Source organism: Cyprinus carpio, chromosome A17 (assembly GCF_018340385.1).
Source record: "Cyprinus carpio isolate SPL01 chromosome A17, ASM1834038v1, whole genome shotgun sequence".
In the NCBI taxonomy this organism is placed as follows: Eukaryota; Metazoa; Chordata; class Actinopteri; order Cypriniformes; family Cyprinidae; genus Cyprinus; species Cyprinus carpio.
The window spans coordinates 6,391,160-6,408,760 of NC_056588.1; the positions used below are offsets into that span (position 1 = coordinate 6,391,160).

A 17,601-nucleotide genomic window follows, 5' to 3' on the forward strand; every position below is an offset into this window, starting at 1 on the left:
ATACCATGCTTTACTGGTAAATTAAGGTGCATAAAATAAAAAATTAACAGTATAAAACAGCACAACTTATACCACGCTGAAGCTGTGTTAAACCAGTGCTATCCTGCAGAGCCTTTGTCGCTGATATCTCCATTCATTTCTGCTCATGAACGGCCTGTTACATTCCTATTGTCCTTCTGCCCTTCTTAATTTCACTTTTTCATGATGGAAGAGATATCCAAGAATACACTCTGTAAAAAAAGAGACATTTTTCATTTCAATAAACAAATTAGGCACACATCTGAGAAATAACATTCATCAGTATTTATTTTTAGTATTTATTTAATATTTTTAGTTAAGTAATTTGAATGCTATTATAATATTAATATATAAAACATTAATATAAACACACACACTCTACACTATATATATATATATATATATATATATATATATATTATGTTACAGGTGGAATCTGATCTAGAAATAAATTTATTTTTCTGTTCCGAAATAAAATGCCTCAATATTACTAGCTTAGTAGCTGTGTGTCAACTGTGTCTACTTGCCATAGACATCCGTCTTCCTCCCCCTGGTGGTGGGTTCATTGGCAGGTCGTTGAGGGAGCCCAGCTCGGACTCCGAACTCCTTGTGGAGGGACACGACGGACTGCCAGAAATGCTGTCCGAGGGCATACGGACCATAAAACTGGCTTTCCTGTTGGGCGGACAGAAGTCGCTCTCGGAGGACTCCACAGCATCGTCCCCCAGGTCTGGCACACGACTGGGCCTGTGCAGAGCGTTGCGAAGGCAGGCTGGTATTTCTGTATGACCCTCAGGACCCAGATGACCCGAGTTAAAAGGCCTAACATCCCTCTCTGAGCCGTTACTGCTCTCTAGATGCTGGCCGCGGTTTTCCCGGTCCTCTAGTAACTCCATGGACCCTTGGGAGTGCAGTTCATGGATCATTCCCTGGCTAGGCTGCCGCATTTGCCGGGGCTGCTGGGTTATGCAGGACACTGGGAGGGTGGCTGCGGTGAAACTGTTGTGCTGCAGCATGTCGTTGCTCGAGCCGACACAAGCACTGGTTAGAAACAGTGGAGGGTCCATTTGCCCCTGTTGGATAAAAGTTTTCAACTGTGGGTTTTTGTGGGGGGACATATTCGTCATTACACACAGTTGCTGAATGGTCGAGTGCTTGGGTTTGCAAAGACTGTTGTCCTCAACAAGCTGGAGTCCGCTTAGAGTCTGTTTAATTTTTTTCACCCCCAAGTGGGATATTTCCAAAAGGTTCAGGAACAGCGAAACCCCTGCGATGACAATCATGAAAACCATGAAGATGGTCTTCTCCGTCGGCCTGGAAACGTAACAGTCCACGCTGTTCGGGCAAGGCACCCTCTCACACTTGTACAAAGGATCCAGTCCAATCCCATATAAGATATACTGCCCCACAATGAATGCCACTTCTACCACTGATCTGGTAAGGATATGAATTATATATGTGCGCAACAAGGAGCCCCTCAGAGGAGCCTTCCTAATTTTCTTTTGCTCTTCTAGCTTCCTCAGTTCCTTCTCCAACTTCTTGTGCTCCTCCAAGAGGGATTCCATCTCTTCCAGCTCGGCTCTTAGCTGGATTTTCCTCTTGTGCCGTTCTTTGTCCAAAGCCCTCAGCCGGTACAGAGCATGTCCCATGTACACCAATGAAGGTGAGGAAACAAAAATGATCTGCAGTACCCAAAAGCGAATTAGCGATATTGGGAATGCCTGGTCGTAGCAGACGTTCTTGCATCCCGGCTGGTCTGTGTTGCAGATGAACTCACTCTGCTCGTCCACCCAAACATCCTCAGCCGCCACGCCGAGAACCAGCATCCGGAATATGAACAGGATGGTCAGCCATATTTTACCCACGATGGTGGAGTGAATATGGACCTCCTCTAAAATGCTCCCCAACAAGTTCCAGTCCCCCATCTTCACCGCCACATGTCCGTGCTTATTTTAAGACAAAAAAAATAGGAGTTTAGGCTACTGTTCAAGTTGCTTTATTCTTTCTTTCTTTGTTTTTGCATTTATGCATTAGCCATCATGCATAAAGCTTTTTGCATGTATTCGACAAACAAAAAAGCATAAATTCCAAGTCTAGAAAGTCATGCACATGGAGCAACAAACTGCTTGTATGTAATTTTGCCCAAATAATAGTCCATAGCCAATCAATGCTTTTTCCACAAAACCAAACTAAAATGAACTTACGTTTCAGTGGGATTTGCTGTCTTGTTTCCTTGGTATATAAACAAGCATGTTTTCCCAAACAAGGAAAATCATTCCTTCATTTTACAGCCATGGAGTTTGCACATTAAAACGCAGCCGGTCTCTCCGCATAATGTCGGCTACAGTGAATGCTCCCCACAGTTGTTGCATGCAGCAAGTTCACAGGATGTAGAAATTGATCAGAAACTGACAGGACAATGCCCCATGGCAGATCTTATCAAGCAATTGCTGAAAACAGCACCCACACACACATAAAAAGTTCCCCGCGATGCCAACCAACCAAATGTCCCTCATGCAGTCAATACAGTATATTCTGCCACGCAAAATTTCATGATATTTCTCTCCAGCAAGCCATTTTCTTGCAAACCCAACTATCATGTTGGCTCGAACAAGAAAATGGGTTTCAAACTTTTGTAAGCATGTAAATCCTTCCTATTTAAGGATTAATCTTTTGTGTAATCTATAATGCCAGTCAATTAAAGCCCAGTTTCATAGCTCATAACTACATTGTGCACATCTGTTAGACAGATTTCAAAAAGGGGATCTTTTTTTATCTAACCCTGCACCTCGAACAAAATGACGCATGTCAATTTGATCAACTCTATTTCACCATTTTCCTTTGTTTCCCTTTGAGTTTTGCCGAGCTTTCCATGTTGTTTACGTTTGTGAGCACTCAATGTCAAATGAAAGACCTTGCACTCGATTGCATCATGCCCCCCTCCTAAACTCAATCCATCAATACTGCAGTGATTTGTTTAGCATGTTCTTTTTTCTAGTTTTATGTGGCACAAATCTCATTAAAAGCGTATTTGCACAGTATTGTGCATTTACACTATAAATCCAATAGCAATTGATTTAAAAAACATGGTTTTGTATTGAAACAACGGGGGGAACAAGGCAAGCCGTGATCCACCAGTCAGCACATGCACGTGATTTTGTTATCCTGATTCGTCCCTACCCGAACCTTTCAGGCACTGCACAACTGGATCATCTCGCCGATCACACTACATGCTTCATAAAATGACCAGCCATCCCTCAGGGCCTTTAATTAGCTTTCCATCACATGCTGACAGAGTCAATGGGAGATTGATTTGATTTTCCCTTGCAGAAGCTTGAACTGCAAATGCCAGAAGTCACATCAGGGACGTTGCATTACACAATGAGTTCATATGGTACCAAACAAAAGGCAGAAAACCATCTATTGGTCATTATTCTGCGGTACTTCGTTGTGTCTAATTGCCTTGATCAGGGCCAAAATGTGCACTGAATTTTGAGGAACAGGTTGTTGGTATTGCAACTAGGGGAAATTGTACTTTTAAGTTGAAAAAGTGCAAGAAGTGGATGTGTGGTGATAGGTTATGTGTTGTAATTTTCTTAAAATAAACCGTTTGGTAATTTTATTAAAATAAACAGTTTCACACCATTGTGAATGGGTTTGTTTTGCGATAATGAGTGGATGACTTAACATTATCCCACTTATTATGCGGCTGCTCACCAAGTAACCTAAATAAATTTACATTTAATAAAAAAAAATTGATTTGAATTTAACTTACTATATGAGAAAAAAAGAGAGACATAAAGCTATCACAGCCTGAAAGACCTGGTTACCAGGCACAATGCTATGATATAATGTTCACACTGTCAGTGTTTTACTTATAGGTGTGAGTATCGAAATTTCCTGTTCACACAGCCTTTTCCACCAGCATGTTCAGAGCTAGTGCTATTGCTGGTTTGGAGTTGGTTTGACTGGCAAGCCTTCTAAGAACCGGTTTGCCTTTCCATGGTCTAGAGAGCCACCACAGAGCCAGGTCTTACGTCACTGAATACATCTCATCTTTTGTCGAAATGTGGGTTTCGATGTGGCCGGCCATTGCCGCTTCAACCGAGGTCCTTTTTTGGTCCCTGTACTCTTTCTTCAATATTTTAAGTTTGTTGCTAATCTGTTCAATGTTCCTGTCGAACCCCACTGCAGCCATCTCGCGTTAAATTTGGTGCAACACCGGTTTCGTGCGTGAAGCTCCGTCTAATTTATTCTGGACTTCAGCAGAGGACCAGAGTGCAAGAAAGCAGCTTGTTTCCTTCTCAGACCACTGTTGTTTTTGCTTAATCGCATCCATCGTGTTTAACTGCTATTTCAAAATTAGCATTCAAAAGTTTCTGTTCTTGTTTGTCACAATAACCCCGCCCCCAGCCCCTGATGCAAGCAGTTCTTACTTCTAAACCAGCAATATTTTGGTGCTACTAATGAACCATTTTTCCTGGTTCAGAGCTGGTGCTTTGGGTATCGAAAGACAAAGAACCGATTTAAAACTAGGCTCTGGCTCTGAACCAGCACTCAGACTGCCTTGGTGGAAAAGGTGTATGTGACAAGAAGTTGTCCAGAATGGTTCTTTTCACACAGCACCAAAAATACATTTGTGAGTCCCTAAAATTGTATGAGTGTGAGTTCAGTTCTACAATGCGGTTGTCAATCCTGAAAATAACTAGTGAACTCACAGGACTGAAAACCGTATTCTGCTGCTGTGTGAACCTGGCCATGTTGCAATCATATTTCATCATGTTTTCAATGCTTTGCGCATTGTAACCAATCACACACGATTCTGCTGATTTTATGAATGCAGTGGGCAATCAGAGGCGTCCAGGTTAGTCATCGCTGAAACCCCAGAGTTTTGTTCTGTGCACGGGCTCGTGGGCCGAACTCTGCAATCTCGAGAATTTTCTCATAAACAACAAAGTGCTGAGATACAAGAGATTCATTTCATAATGTAGACAACTTCATTTATTATAATGTAAGTTTTTTTTGAGAGTGCTCAAACTCACCCTAGAGTACACTGAAGTGATAATGTTCTGATAATGTATGTTCGTTGCTCGCTGTTTGAATATCTGTGGGAATGAAAGTGTTAGTAACTTACAATGTTTTTATTAAGTTGTGATCACGTTAAATACAAATACAGTCCTATTAAAAAACTATTTAATGACACCCACTCCTGGTACTTACCTAAAAAGATGGGTTTATGATGTGCCTTGTGCATATATAATAGATTGCAGGCTACTCTTTAGGCTACCCTTCCGTCTGTGGAGTCAACTCTTTTTTTTTTTCTTTTTTTTTGTCACTTTGTTTTAATATTTTTGAGTTTTTTTTAAAAAATACTATTAAAAAATCACTGCAAAAATATAAATATTTAAATATGTAATAATGTAAAAAAAAATTTTTTACAAAATAAAATATTTAAAAAAATGCGACTGCAACAGCCTTTTGTTTTAGTTGTAGTGTAGAAATATTTGTTGTTTGGGGCGAGAGTTGGATGGAGGCAGTGGGATGGACGTCCACCACGTTTATAGATTATTTCACTCTGATCCATTTCAATCAATACAGACTCGTGCAGCCCTGATCTGACTGTTTTGAGATAATGAGATTCTAACACGCCTGCGGATATTTACCGAGAAGTGGTTTAGGGTGTGAACAGGGTGAAGAACAGAGCGTGAATAGCGTTACCTTGAAAACATATAAAATAATGTTAGACTTTGAGTTTTTCTTTTTTTTTTTTTTTTTTTTTTTTTTTAGCCTCGTACTTAAAGAGTTAGAGTTAGAGTTTAGAGTTTCAAAGTATTAGATAGTTTTCAACTTTGTGGTGAACATGATCATGAATCATTTAGTGGAAAAGATACAAATTCTTTATGAAAAGATAAGATCAAATCTGACACTGTATATTGGATTATCATGCATCTGACTCTTGCAAAAACAGAAATGCTGTGCTGCAGAGATCATGGTGGGTCACGAGCGTTAAACATTTGAATCATCAAACTTTAATAGCTTTCACATGTATCGCATGAATTCTCAAGTATCATCAATCAAAACACAACATACTGCATTCTTGCAAGCATTTTAAACAGTTCTCTTTATTCTCAGGTTAAACTACTATAGATGCAATTTAATTAAAACATTTTAATTACATTTTGTATGTACAGAGCCTGAAGAGTCAAACAATATATTATAGCTACATTTTACAATAACAAATACTATGTAACTTAAAGTAATTCTGTCTTATAAAAAGTCTACTATTAATCTTGACTAGCTGAAAAGCATTTCTATACAACTTAATTCACAATATTTCAGTCCTCACAAGCAATAACTCAGTATTTTTGGAGGTAAGATAATTTAATCACTGAAAGTAATATTTTATACAAATATAAAAATGGTCAATTCTGTCAATTTTTGCTCACTATGATGCCATCCCAAACTGTATAATATGATTTTCTTTTTTTTTAAGTTTGGACTCTTTTATATGCTCATCTAGGCTGCATTAATTTGCTCATGTATTATGATTTAAAATAACTTTTCTATTTTAATATATTTTAAAAAAAAAATAATTGTATTCCTGTGATGTCAGCTGAAATGTATTACTTGTATTTTTTTTTTTAATTACTAGACTTCATTAACTTTTACTGTACTATAGAAAACAAAATATACACTTTATATATTTCACAAGGATGGAACAACATTTAAATTTCTTTGAATCACTATTCGGCAAGTTCCTCTTCCTGTCATTCCGATTCAAATTCCAATAGAACTTCCTGTGGGGTGTGGCCAATTCAATTCACATTCCAGCTCAGTGAAAGGAAGGCACTTCTTTTATTCTGAATCTTTCTCAACCCCGTTTGAAAGACAAGATAGCGAGTAAATGATAACAGTTTTCATTTCTGGATGACTTGACATTGAGCAAAGAAGTACTGTACTCATTTGGCTAATAGAGCACTGTTGTACAGTTAGCATAACCACAACCTACATATAATAATTCCTGCCACTGTCAAAATAAAACTTTGATTTGGAGTCTTATAAATTTTAAAATAGTTTTGCATCCATGTGTTTTACTGCAGTACAATAAAATTACTGTAAGTTTACTCAGCGTTTAGAAAACTCCAATCTCATTTGTATTGCCACGACTTTCATATTAAGTGGAATTCATGTATAAGGGGATAGTACCGTATGTGTCAAAAGTTTATATTAGTGTTAGTGCGAAGCTTCTGTAGCTCTTCTTCCAGTGTGTTGATCTTCTCCAGTAGACTGGCTCTGTCCTGCATTGCTTTCTGTTCTGCCACCTTCTGCTCTTCCTGGAGCTTCCTCTCATACCAGCGTTCCAGCTGTGTGGAGACCGTCTCAAAGAAACGCTGTGTCACCTCCATAGCATGCAAGTTTGCCCGCTCTTGGGTGAAGGTGGCTTCCATGGGCCGCTGGGAAAACACCTCCAGGGTCTTCATGGTGTTGCTCTGCTGGGTTTGAGCGTGATGTGTTTTAATCCTGTCCTTCAGGTGCCTGCTGTGTTTCCAGGCCAGGCTGGGCACTGGTTCTGTGTCACTGTCATTGTAACGCTTGCTGGATGTGGACAGGCTGCTGCTGGCAGTGCTCTCACACAGTTCATCCCTTTTGTCTGACCTGGACTTTGAGGCATCAACCTCCTGCACTTCTGCTCTGTGCCACTTGGGGTCAGCAGCCACCAGCTTCCATGATAGAGGTTTGTGTTTGACCATTGAAGGAGCTGACAGGTTATGATAATCATCTGTGTGAATATGGAAAGATAAAAATATTTATTCATTTATTTTTGTTATTATTTATTGTTTAGAGTCATATACTCTCAAATATTCATTTAATATTTTAGATTTAGTTTTAGAGTATTAAAAACACTCAAACAATAAAAAATAAAATGCTTAGTTTAATGCTTAAAGTCAGCATGAAATAAAAAACTAACCCTATTTACTTTCTTAGTATAAGTTTTTGGTCTTAATAAAAAAATCTTCATAATATTACATCAAAAATGACCTTCATTTTAAGCTGATGTCATCAGTCAGCTTTTTTCTTTTCGAGTTTCCTATTTCGCTCATATTTTCTATTTCACCCTATTTCAAAATGTGGCAGTAAAATGGGTTGGAGAAGTCAGTCCATCTTTACTTTAACATGAGTGAAAAAAAATATGTAAAATATTATACATATATTTTCAATATGATAAATATATTGCATTCAAGATACATTTTCTAAAAAAGGTATTTATATATGAAGTACCTCTTAGTTAATATATATATATATATATATATATATATATATATATATATAAATTTTCTGAAAACAAGTCTATATTTATATATATATATATATAATTTTATTTTATTTTTTTTGCTGAAAAGTACATCTTGCTTTATGAATGTTTAGATATTTTTACTGGAAATAATAACACTGATTAAAAAAAATCTGAAGAACCATTCAGGTTCATCTCAAAGTATCTCCTTCAAAGTGCATCCCCAAATTTAAGACTTTTCACATCATTGTTATGACCTGCTCCTGGGCTGGGTAACACATTGACATAGGTGGCCAGTGAGCTGGAGCTCTCCTCAGAGATGAGCGACAGCAGTGGGAGACCCTCGGGGTCTGAGTCCACCAGAGAGTGATCCACCGATGGAGAGCGCAGAGGTTTGTAGAACTGTGTCTCTGCAGGCATTCGCACTTCAAGATCCTGAATCTTAGACATGCACCAGTTTTTCACAGCATTGGTAGCAGCTACCTGCATGAAAGATAAAAACAGAGCAATATAAGTTTGATAAATCATGTCTAGGCTGATGCAATTGTAGTGCATCTCTTCTCTTAAGGTATTGTACCTGTTTTCTCTCATCCTCCATGCGTTCCAGGGTGGCTCTTTGATTGATTTGATAATGACACTCCATTGTCTCAGCCGACACACGCTCCTGCATAAGTTTCTCAAGAACTTTAATCTGAACATAAAGAGATATTTGTCTCTAATACCCACATTTTCAGTGTTTTGGAATTGTTTTTCTAATTAATTTTTTTCATATTGGATTACCAAGAAATCTACAATAATGAGCTATGCATCAAAACCAACCATGATCAAGTCTTATATTCGTTAACTTATATTCGTAAGTTATTTATACTTATTTTGATAAATTTTTGAAAGGCATTTTTTCATTCCAATTCAAAGAATGCCAAATAGAAAAAATTTCACATCTCAAACTTTATTTATATTACACTTCCGTTCAAAAGTTCAGGGTCCGTAAGATTTTCTTTTTTTTTTCTTTGATTCAACAAGAATGCATTAAATTGATCAAAAGTTGTAGTAAAGACATTTATAATTTTACAAAAGATTTATATTTCAAATAATTTAATTATGAATAAAACATTTCAAATCATTTATGGCTGCGGAAATGCAGCTTTGCCATCACAGGAATAAATTACATTTTAAAATATATTAAAATAGAATACAGTTATTTTAACTTGTAATAACATTTTACAGTATTACTATTTTTACTGTATTTTTGATCAAATAAATGCAGCTTTTGTAAGAGACATTTTATAAAAGTATTTGTAAAAGTACACCAAACTTTAAAAAAGTAATTTATACATTTCATCTCTAAATATAGAAGGTTATAAAGTAAAATGTACCTGATGCTTGTTTTTTTGCTCTATTCTGCCTAGCCTGCAGTTCATCTCCTCTTGGACAGTGTGCATTTCTGACCTCATCTCCATCTTTGTGGCTTTCAGCTTATTCTCCAGAGTTTTAATGAGGGGCTTACAATGACAGTCATTCGCAGGAGCCTGTTTGCAGACACTGGTTAAGAGGTTTAAAACAAACAAGTGCATTAACTCTAATGTAGAATTTACCTGCTTTATCTGTCCATCTTTATCCCTGTACAGTGTATAAAGCTGATAGGCTTTTCCAGGAGTTTCCTCTTCCTCCTGAGAGCTGGAGCTGCTGTGTATTACTCTCTGGGATGGAGATCCTCTCTCATGTAGGTGATATTCTCTCCGGAACACATGTTCCAACTTTTAATAGCAAAAAACATATTTAGAATTATTTAACAGAGCACTTTTTTAAATGTTCATGCAAAAGCAGGGATTACTAGACTGTTATTAGAAAGGGAAAAAATTAGGTAAAATGAATCATCTGAAAATGTGATAACATCTAAATGAACTTGTTTTATTTAAGACAATTTTTTTTAATGAGTCTACCTGATTATATCAGGTTTTTTCGATTTATAATTGATATAGTTTAATTCATGTAATGATCGCTAAATTGTTTTAATAGTAAAATTAAGATTCATTAAGATATTTTTTATATTAAAATAATAACTTCAATCAAATAGCTCATGTTTTATTTTTTAGTTACTAAGCCACCTAATAACCAGAATAATGTACAGTCAGCATTTTATTATTGTAAAATAAACCTTCTAGGATCATTTAAAAATTGTCACCTAAAAACGTGATAACATCTAAATAAATTTGTTTTAAGACGATCAAAATGATGAGTCTACCTGATCATATTGGGTTAAACTGATAAAAAAAATGTTTCTTAACTATTTACAGTGAATATAAGTTATTATATTGCACTCTGAAATTTATATAACAATCTGTAAATTGTTTTAATATTAATGTTATTAAGATTAATTTTATTAATATAAAAATAATAAATACATTTTTCAGGTTTATTTTTTTAAGTCTTCTAATAAGCAGAATAATGTACAGTCAGCATGTCATTATTGCAAAATAGACCATGTAAAATTATACAACACCATATCACCATACAATAACACTGCATCATGGTAATATGGTATAATATTATAATAATGTTAATTAATATTGATATAAATGTAATATCAGCACCTTTATTCTTGGGCTCCTGATCTTTCTCCTTGTGCCTGGGTTCAAAGTTGCCGTGTTCCGTTCAGGTTGTATCCTGTGATGTACTTGATCACAGTTGTTTGTGTCTTCTGCCACTTCAGTACAGTCCTGCGCAATGAAGGGAGTGCTTAGCATGAGAGAGATATTTAGGCGAAAACAATCACATGACCTCTGATCTCTTTTAGGGTTATGAAAGCTTAGTAGTCATGTGACATTTTCTTCTCACTGGCCCCTAGACCCCAATCATATTACAAATGATGAATCTGCGACAGCGCAGATGTCGTTCTACATGGGTGAATCTTATCTGAATTTTCCACCTTCTGTCGGGAGGAATGAACTCTGGGGAGGGACTGAGTTCTCCTCTGGGCCCCCAAGACATCTCTTCTTTTTCTCACTGTCTTTCCACGAGCAAACCTCTGCAACTGAGCAGGGACATACAACTTTAGTTGGAGAAGCTACTGATTAAATAAAGATTGTAATTTGGACGGTTAGGATATTTCATTTAGCTCCTGCTGGTAGATGCTGTAACTACACAAGGGTACACGGAAAAAACTTAAACCAAAAAAAAAAAAAAAAAAAAAAAAATCAACATTTCTCTTTTTTATTTATTTTTATTATCATATTTAAACTGAAATAAAAATAAACAAATTTATACAGACATTAAAAAATAATAATAAAACAATAACTAATAAAAATAACAAAAAATCAAAAAACATTTTATTAATAATAATGTTAATTAAAACTAACTAAAATTAAAATGTAAACAAAAAATACAAAACTAAAAAACTACACCCTCTGACATTCAAAAGTAAACATGTATGTTGGCGAAATAAATATATTCACAAGATAAATCTCTCCTGCAGATATTTTATTATACTAGTATAGTTAATAAGTTTGTTCTGGTCCTTGAAACTAGTTTTGTTCTGTTCACACAGAACAGCATATTTTTTCAGTGTACCTTTTGAAAAGGTACCGCCCCAGTGACAGCTTTTGTACCTTTATTTCTGAGAGTGTTGGAGAATTTTCATTGACTCTGTGCGAGTGAGTCATTTGAATCATTTACCAACCAATTAATTCCAAAACACTGAATCATTTAGAAATAGATCAAGGGACTGCCTTTATGAGCCATTAAAGCATTAAAACTGATTTGTTCATTTAGGAACAATTAAGGGACTGCCTTTATGAGTGAGTCATTATTCATCAAACCGGTTCGTTCAGTAGAGTTGATTGTGTCAGAAGTGAATCAAGTGATCATGTAACGCTTTGCTATAAAGGGCATGTCTAACAGGACAATGAACTGGTTCTAAATTAAAAATCTTTGAATGTAATAACATTACTTACCTGATTAGATTTTGCTAGAAGAATAGCCAAATCTCGGTTGTTGTTGTCTTGGGCTTTATCAAGAGCGGTGTGGCCTGTCTGTTGATAGATTTAGCATGTAAATAAATGGTCATTTAGCAGATTCTGTCACCCAAAGCAATTTACAGCTCAATTTGAGTGGCCTTGTTATAACCCCATCCCCACCCTCATTATAACTTACTTTCATAATAATCACACAATCATAAAGAGATTCATGCATTTCATGAGATTACATGACTTACGTTGTTTCTGATGTTTGCGTCAGCTCCAGCTTCCAGTAACAGATTGACAGTTTTCTTGTGATTTAGGGCAGCAGCGACATGGAGTGCAGTGTCTCCTATCTGTAAAATATGTTGATTTTCCCCAAGACTATGACCAAAAAGCTGTAATTATACATGCAATTAACAGGAGAAGATGCTGTAATGTAAACTACAATCTAGTGGTTAAAAGCAGCCAATTTAATTGTTTATTTGTCTCTGAATTTTTCATTGTGTGCCAGTTTCTAATGGTTTGTTGAAGTATAAAATAATACACTATCAGGCCATAAATAATTATATAGCCTAGTTTTGTTTTCTTTTGACAGTTTATAGCATAATTGTCTATTAACATAGTCTTAGACAAAATAATTTAGAAACTAGGACACAGCAGTGACACAAAAAAATAAACCACATCGGTGCTGGATTCAGAACAATCAGAATGAGGATCTGACCTGGTTTTTCTCAGTCACAGAGCAGAAAGAGCCCAAGAGGATCTTAATCATGGCCAAGTGATTGTAGCGTGCAGCAATGTGTAAACAAGTGTCACCTGCCTGGATTGAAAGAAATTTTTCAGTATTTTAAGTTGAACTTTTTATTTTCACTTTGCAATTAATATAATCATTTAAAATAGATTGTAATGATTTTAGAAGTGGACTTGCATTGTTTTTGCTGGCAGGCAATGCTCCACCTTGTAATAGAATTCGAGCGGTCTGGGAATGTCCGTTCTGACATGCTAGATGTAGAGGTGTGTTTCCTGCCTTTAAAAATAAAATATTAATACACTTTAAATAATAGAATTGAAACTGATTGCATAATAATAATTCATTGGAATTCACCAAAAGAAATCTCCAGTTTTCAAAATGTTGAGTTTTAGCAGGTTTTAGTCCATATCTGCTAGCTGTTTTATCTACAGTAATGCATAAAAAAAATAACAAAAAAATAAACAAACAAAAAAACAATATGCATTTAAAAAAAAAGAAAGAAAGAAAAAGAAAAATCCTGGAAAATGCATTTAAGACTTGCAGTGAAAAAATACAAATATTCTGTAGAATGAGAATGTCCCTCGCCTATACTATCAGCTGACTATCAAAGAGCAAATCATGCTGTAAACAAACAGACCATAACCTAAAAGCTGACTGGTGGAAATGTCCTTTGCTAGGAAGCCCTTTTTTGTCTATGTTTATTTATGTTGTGATATGTTTGTGTTAGAAGTTCCTTATGTTGTCTAAATGAAAAAAGCCCCAAAATATTTTTAAATAATAATAAAATGTAAATTTGATGGCTTTTGAGTATCCTATTTTAAAATGAAATACATAAACATAGGAAGGAAATGTTTGCTTTTCAAAATATTTGTTGGGGTCTCTAAAGAAACTAGAGAAAATTGACATTTTTAAATATATAATCTGATTTAATCCTAAAGAAAATGTTGAAATATTGACTTACTTTGTTCTTCACTTGGACGTTGGCTCCAGCTTTGACCAATAGCTTTACACATGAACTGAAGCCATGCCATGATACCTCATGCAAAGCAGTGTTTCCTTCCTGATAAAAGAAAACCAGATTCGATAGCATTGATTTTAACACAAACAAACAGTTTTTCAGTTAACAAAACTGACTCATTCCCACAGTAGTCAGGATTTTTACATCTGACAGGTTTATTTACAGCTAACAAGATTCTTGAATCTTGATTTGTTTAAATTACAGCAGTTCTGTTATTAATATTCATGATGAAACAAAAAGATGATTTACTGATTGCAAATGAACAGACCTTGTCTTGTAGATCAAGTGCACAGCCTCCATGGATGAGGGCAGAGATGGCGTCACGGTTTCCCACAACAGCTGCCCGGTGCAGGGCTGTCTGATGACCCTGGAAAAAACAAAAACACATCCAGTTTGATTTAACATTTAGCACTGTTGTGTGGCCATATATTCTAAGCACAAAGGCCACCAGAGGTCATACATCAGCCACATTAAAACTTGCTAGAAGTTATTGAAAATAAAATATTGGCTTTAGCCTTCTTATCATTCTCTCAAGGGAATAGTGGTCAACACAGACACAGAAAGAGAAGTAAAAGAGATAGACCATGAGTTTACATCTTCCAGGCCACCTTTGTAACTGCCGTCTACCCCCTGTGGAGTGAGCGCTGCCTCAGTGTGACTGTTATGTGAGACCAGGTGAACTGGATAGCAGCCGTCCTGTGGAAAACAAGACACGCATGCTCACATAAAAGAAATCACACGCAGATGCGCCACAATCCCGCACACAGGGACTTACAGACCGAGAGCGTTTGACCAGCTGGCTTTACTGACATTAAAAGAGTCACATGGGTAATCCCTCTTCGCACAGGAACAGAGAGAGAATCATTGTAGTCTTTCCTTTAGGTCTATGGGCAAGAGAATCAGCGTTTTGTTGATTTGGCTTGAGTATTTCTCAGAAAAGAGCACGTGATGATCTCATTTTGTCACTGAAGAGTGATTTTGACTGCATACAGCAATGGTGAAGCATTAGAGAGATTGCTGAAAACAGCATAAAAAATATGCATTAAACAATGGACACATGAATAGCCTGGACCAAATGTGCTAGAGAGAAAGATTGAAGAGTTGCAGAGTTTGATCTCATGGGTTTAGCAAGATGTCCCAGATGAGAGTCCTAAAAGCTACAGCTGGGTCATGGTAGGACAGATGGAGAAGAGCTCTGGTGTCTCTTTTACTAGTTAAATTGGGTCATGGTAGGACAGATGGAGAAGAGCTCTGGTCTTGCTCAACAGTTCATGAAATAATTGTGCTTATAACCTCTTTTAGTCTAGCTAATGAATTATTAATGTTTTGCTGCACTAAAGCAACCTTTGTACATAAATATTTAAAATTCTTTAAGTTATGAGACTGAATTAAATCATATTTTTATTCAGTTTTGCTGTTCTACACCCACAATCATACTGACAGAAGTTTCTGCTTGATCATATACTGAATTAAACTGCCAACATTTTTTAATTTTATTATTTTTTTTAAATTTTGAATAAATTTTCATTAGTGTTCTTCACTTACATTCACTGCGGAGGATCCATTGGTGAGCAAGTGATGTAATGTTAAGTTTTTCTCTAAATCTGTTCCTTAAAGCAAAGTAAAGCAGGTGTTTGAGGGAAGCATGATATTGCATTCACATGTTGGGGTCATGGTAGGACAGATGGAGAAGAGCTCTGGTGTCTCTTTTACTAGTTAAATAGAAAAAAGAACACAAAACTTGGAGGTAGGTGAATGATGAGTGTTTATCTTTTTTTAAATTCTAAAAAATTGTATAATATATCAATAAGGTCTTTATGCGTGACTTTTTAATGTCATTGTATGTATTTTTTTTTAATTAATGGTGACAGAGATGCAACATCCGGGAGTTTAAAGTGGGTGGAAATGTTGCATGCAATCATAAGAATACAGCATTTCTGGGTGAGTGTGTTTTGCTCATGCAGTTTGTTCTAAAGGCCGCATAAATCATGTGGATTCATGAATTACTCCATTCACAGGGAAGATTCATTTTAGGATAACACGAAAATGAAAAGTGTTTGAAAGCCAGATGGGTGGATCCATGTTAGATATCATAAAATAATGAACAAGAAGTTACAATCTCTGCTCATCTAAGGAACACAACCAGGGAAATGCCATCCAGACACTATAATACCAATAATAAAAATAATAATAATAAATATTCAACTTAAAATGTCATGTCATTTTAATAGTTTAATACTGTACTATTCTGATTATTATTTTAATTCTGCTCCATTTAAAATATTTAATAAATCAATGCAAATCATGTATTGTTTCAGCATATATTGTAGACCTTTTACAGTACAGTATATAGTCTATTTTATATGACAGTTAGAATCAGTACAGATGTAAAGCTCCAGCTATTGCTGTCTTTCTGCTGATAGCTCGAGCCTCATGGATCATTTCTAAGCTGATCTTTATTTTATATGATCAGCTGCCCTCAAAGCTTAAACTGAAGCAGTGTCTGCTAAAAACAAAACAAAGTCTGGTACATTCAAAGCAAAACTGTTGAAATCACTTGATACCTGGGCTGTCAATAAGCAACAACAGTATATTGTCTAAATTAATTATCTGTGCTTAGTAAATTATTTCTATACGATCCATGTATAATATACTGTACCAGTGCAATATAGTTTTATGATATAGTGTGTTTATGGTTTTTCTGAAGCAGTGTCTGCTAAAAACAAAACAAAGTCTGGTTTTTTAAAAGATAAATTTTTTATATTAAGTTTTATTTTTTATTTTAGATTAGTTAATGATGGTTGTTATTATTAATTTAATAAATACCTTTTTAGAGTTTCTTTTGGGGCAGATGGGTTCCACAGCATCAGTGGCTGGAATGAGAAAGTAAAAGGGCAGAGTTCACATAGTGCACACGCTAAACATCTGTATTACACCACCTAACCACACTCACAGCCTGCTGTCCCAGAGGAAATTACCCACATGAGCAGGCAGTCTGCTGGCTTTGTGGCTGTATTGAAGCAGAGGTATTGCAGTAGGTCAAATCCTGTGAGACCACAGTATGGCTATCAAGAGAAGATGGGCTGTAGTTCAAACTGGAGTCACTGTATAGTATGTTACAGTGTTACAGTATATACCTTTAAACCTGTTCTTTATTCTATATAGCCTAACTGTACTGTAAGTGATTTCCGAACTTAAAAATGTAAAAAATATTAGCTGTAAAAAAGAGCCATTTAATCCTTTGAAGTTAAACAGACTAGTTATGACCCTGAGGAATCAGAAGATTGTGCAGCTCTCTAAAGCAATTGTCTTTATTTCCATATTAGGTAATGGATCGAATGTTCCCTTATTTGGTTGTGAGGCCTATTGGAACATCAGGACAAAGTATGTACAATAATAAAGTTTGAGACTGTAGGTTTGCACCCAACAGAACGAGAGCTAAACTAGAAAATTAATCTTAATATCAAAAATATTTATTATACAGTTTTTGCAGCGGTGAACATAAAGAGAAAATGACACTCGTCTCTCATAAACGTGCTTTAATATTCTCTATAAATAGTTA

General features: G+C 35.9%; 2 protein-coding genes across 3 annotated transcripts; both read right to left on the bottom strand.

Annotated features, from left to right (window-relative positions):
- Window positions 1–518: 518 nt before the first annotated feature.
- On the bottom strand, window positions 519–2,495 carry LOC109057170 (gap junction alpha-10 protein-like). The gene is made up of 2 exons (XM_019074381.2): window positions 2,223–2,495; window positions 519–1,964 (listed from the first exon to the last, which is right to left on the bottom strand). Exon 2 carries the CDS (start codon window positions 1,941–1,943, stop codon window positions 528–530), a length of 1,416 nt encoding a protein of 471 aa, XP_018929926.2. The 5' UTR covers window positions 1,944–1,964; window positions 2,223–2,495; the 3' UTR covers window positions 519–527.
- Window positions 2,496–6,115: 3,620 nt separating this feature from the next.
- Window positions 6,116–17,601, bottom strand: LOC109057169 (ankyrin repeat domain-containing protein 6-like). Of its 2 annotated transcripts, XM_042773759.1 has the most exons (16): window positions 17,022–17,601; window positions 16,866–16,912; window positions 14,623–14,735; window positions 14,308–14,406; window positions 13,983–14,081; window positions 13,199–13,297; window positions 12,992–13,090; window positions 12,525–12,623; window positions 12,265–12,342; window positions 11,241–11,345; window positions 10,906–11,031; window positions 9,907–10,068; window positions 9,688–9,840; window positions 8,889–9,002; window positions 8,569–8,794; window positions 6,116–7,798 (listed from the first exon to the last, which is right to left on the bottom strand). In XM_042773759.1, exons 3-16 carry the CDS (start codon window positions 14,623–14,625, stop codon window positions 7,233–7,235), a joined length of 2,028 nt encoding a protein of 675 aa, XP_042629693.1. In that variant the 5' UTR covers window positions 14,626–14,735; window positions 16,866–16,912; window positions 17,022–17,601; the 3' UTR covers window positions 6,116–7,232. The 2 variants fall into 2 exon arrangements, with proteins under 2 accessions (XP_042629693.1, XP_042629692.1); XM_042773758.1 differs by lacking the exons at window positions 13,199–13,297; window positions 13,983–14,081; window positions 14,308–14,406; ... (1 more) ...; window positions 16,866–16,912; window positions 17,022–17,601 and having other exon boundaries at window positions 8,889–8,975; window positions 12,992–13,108.

Bases quoted from the DNA above. Each gene is read 5' to 3' on its own strand.
- LOC109057169 (XM_042773759.1), bottom strand. The intron at 9,841-9,906 runs GTAAATTCTACA...GTCTGCAAACAG, and splicing joins AAGATGGACAGATAAAGCAG to GCTCCTGCGAATGACTGTCA. The intron at 7,799-8,568 runs GTCATAACAATG...ATATTCACACAG, and splicing joins GTTACCCAGCCCAGGAGCAG to ATGATTATCATAACCTGTCA.
- LOC109057170 (XM_019074381.2), bottom strand. From the start codon at position 1,943: ATGGGGGACTGGAACTTGTTGGGGAGCATTTTAGAGGAGGTCCATATT.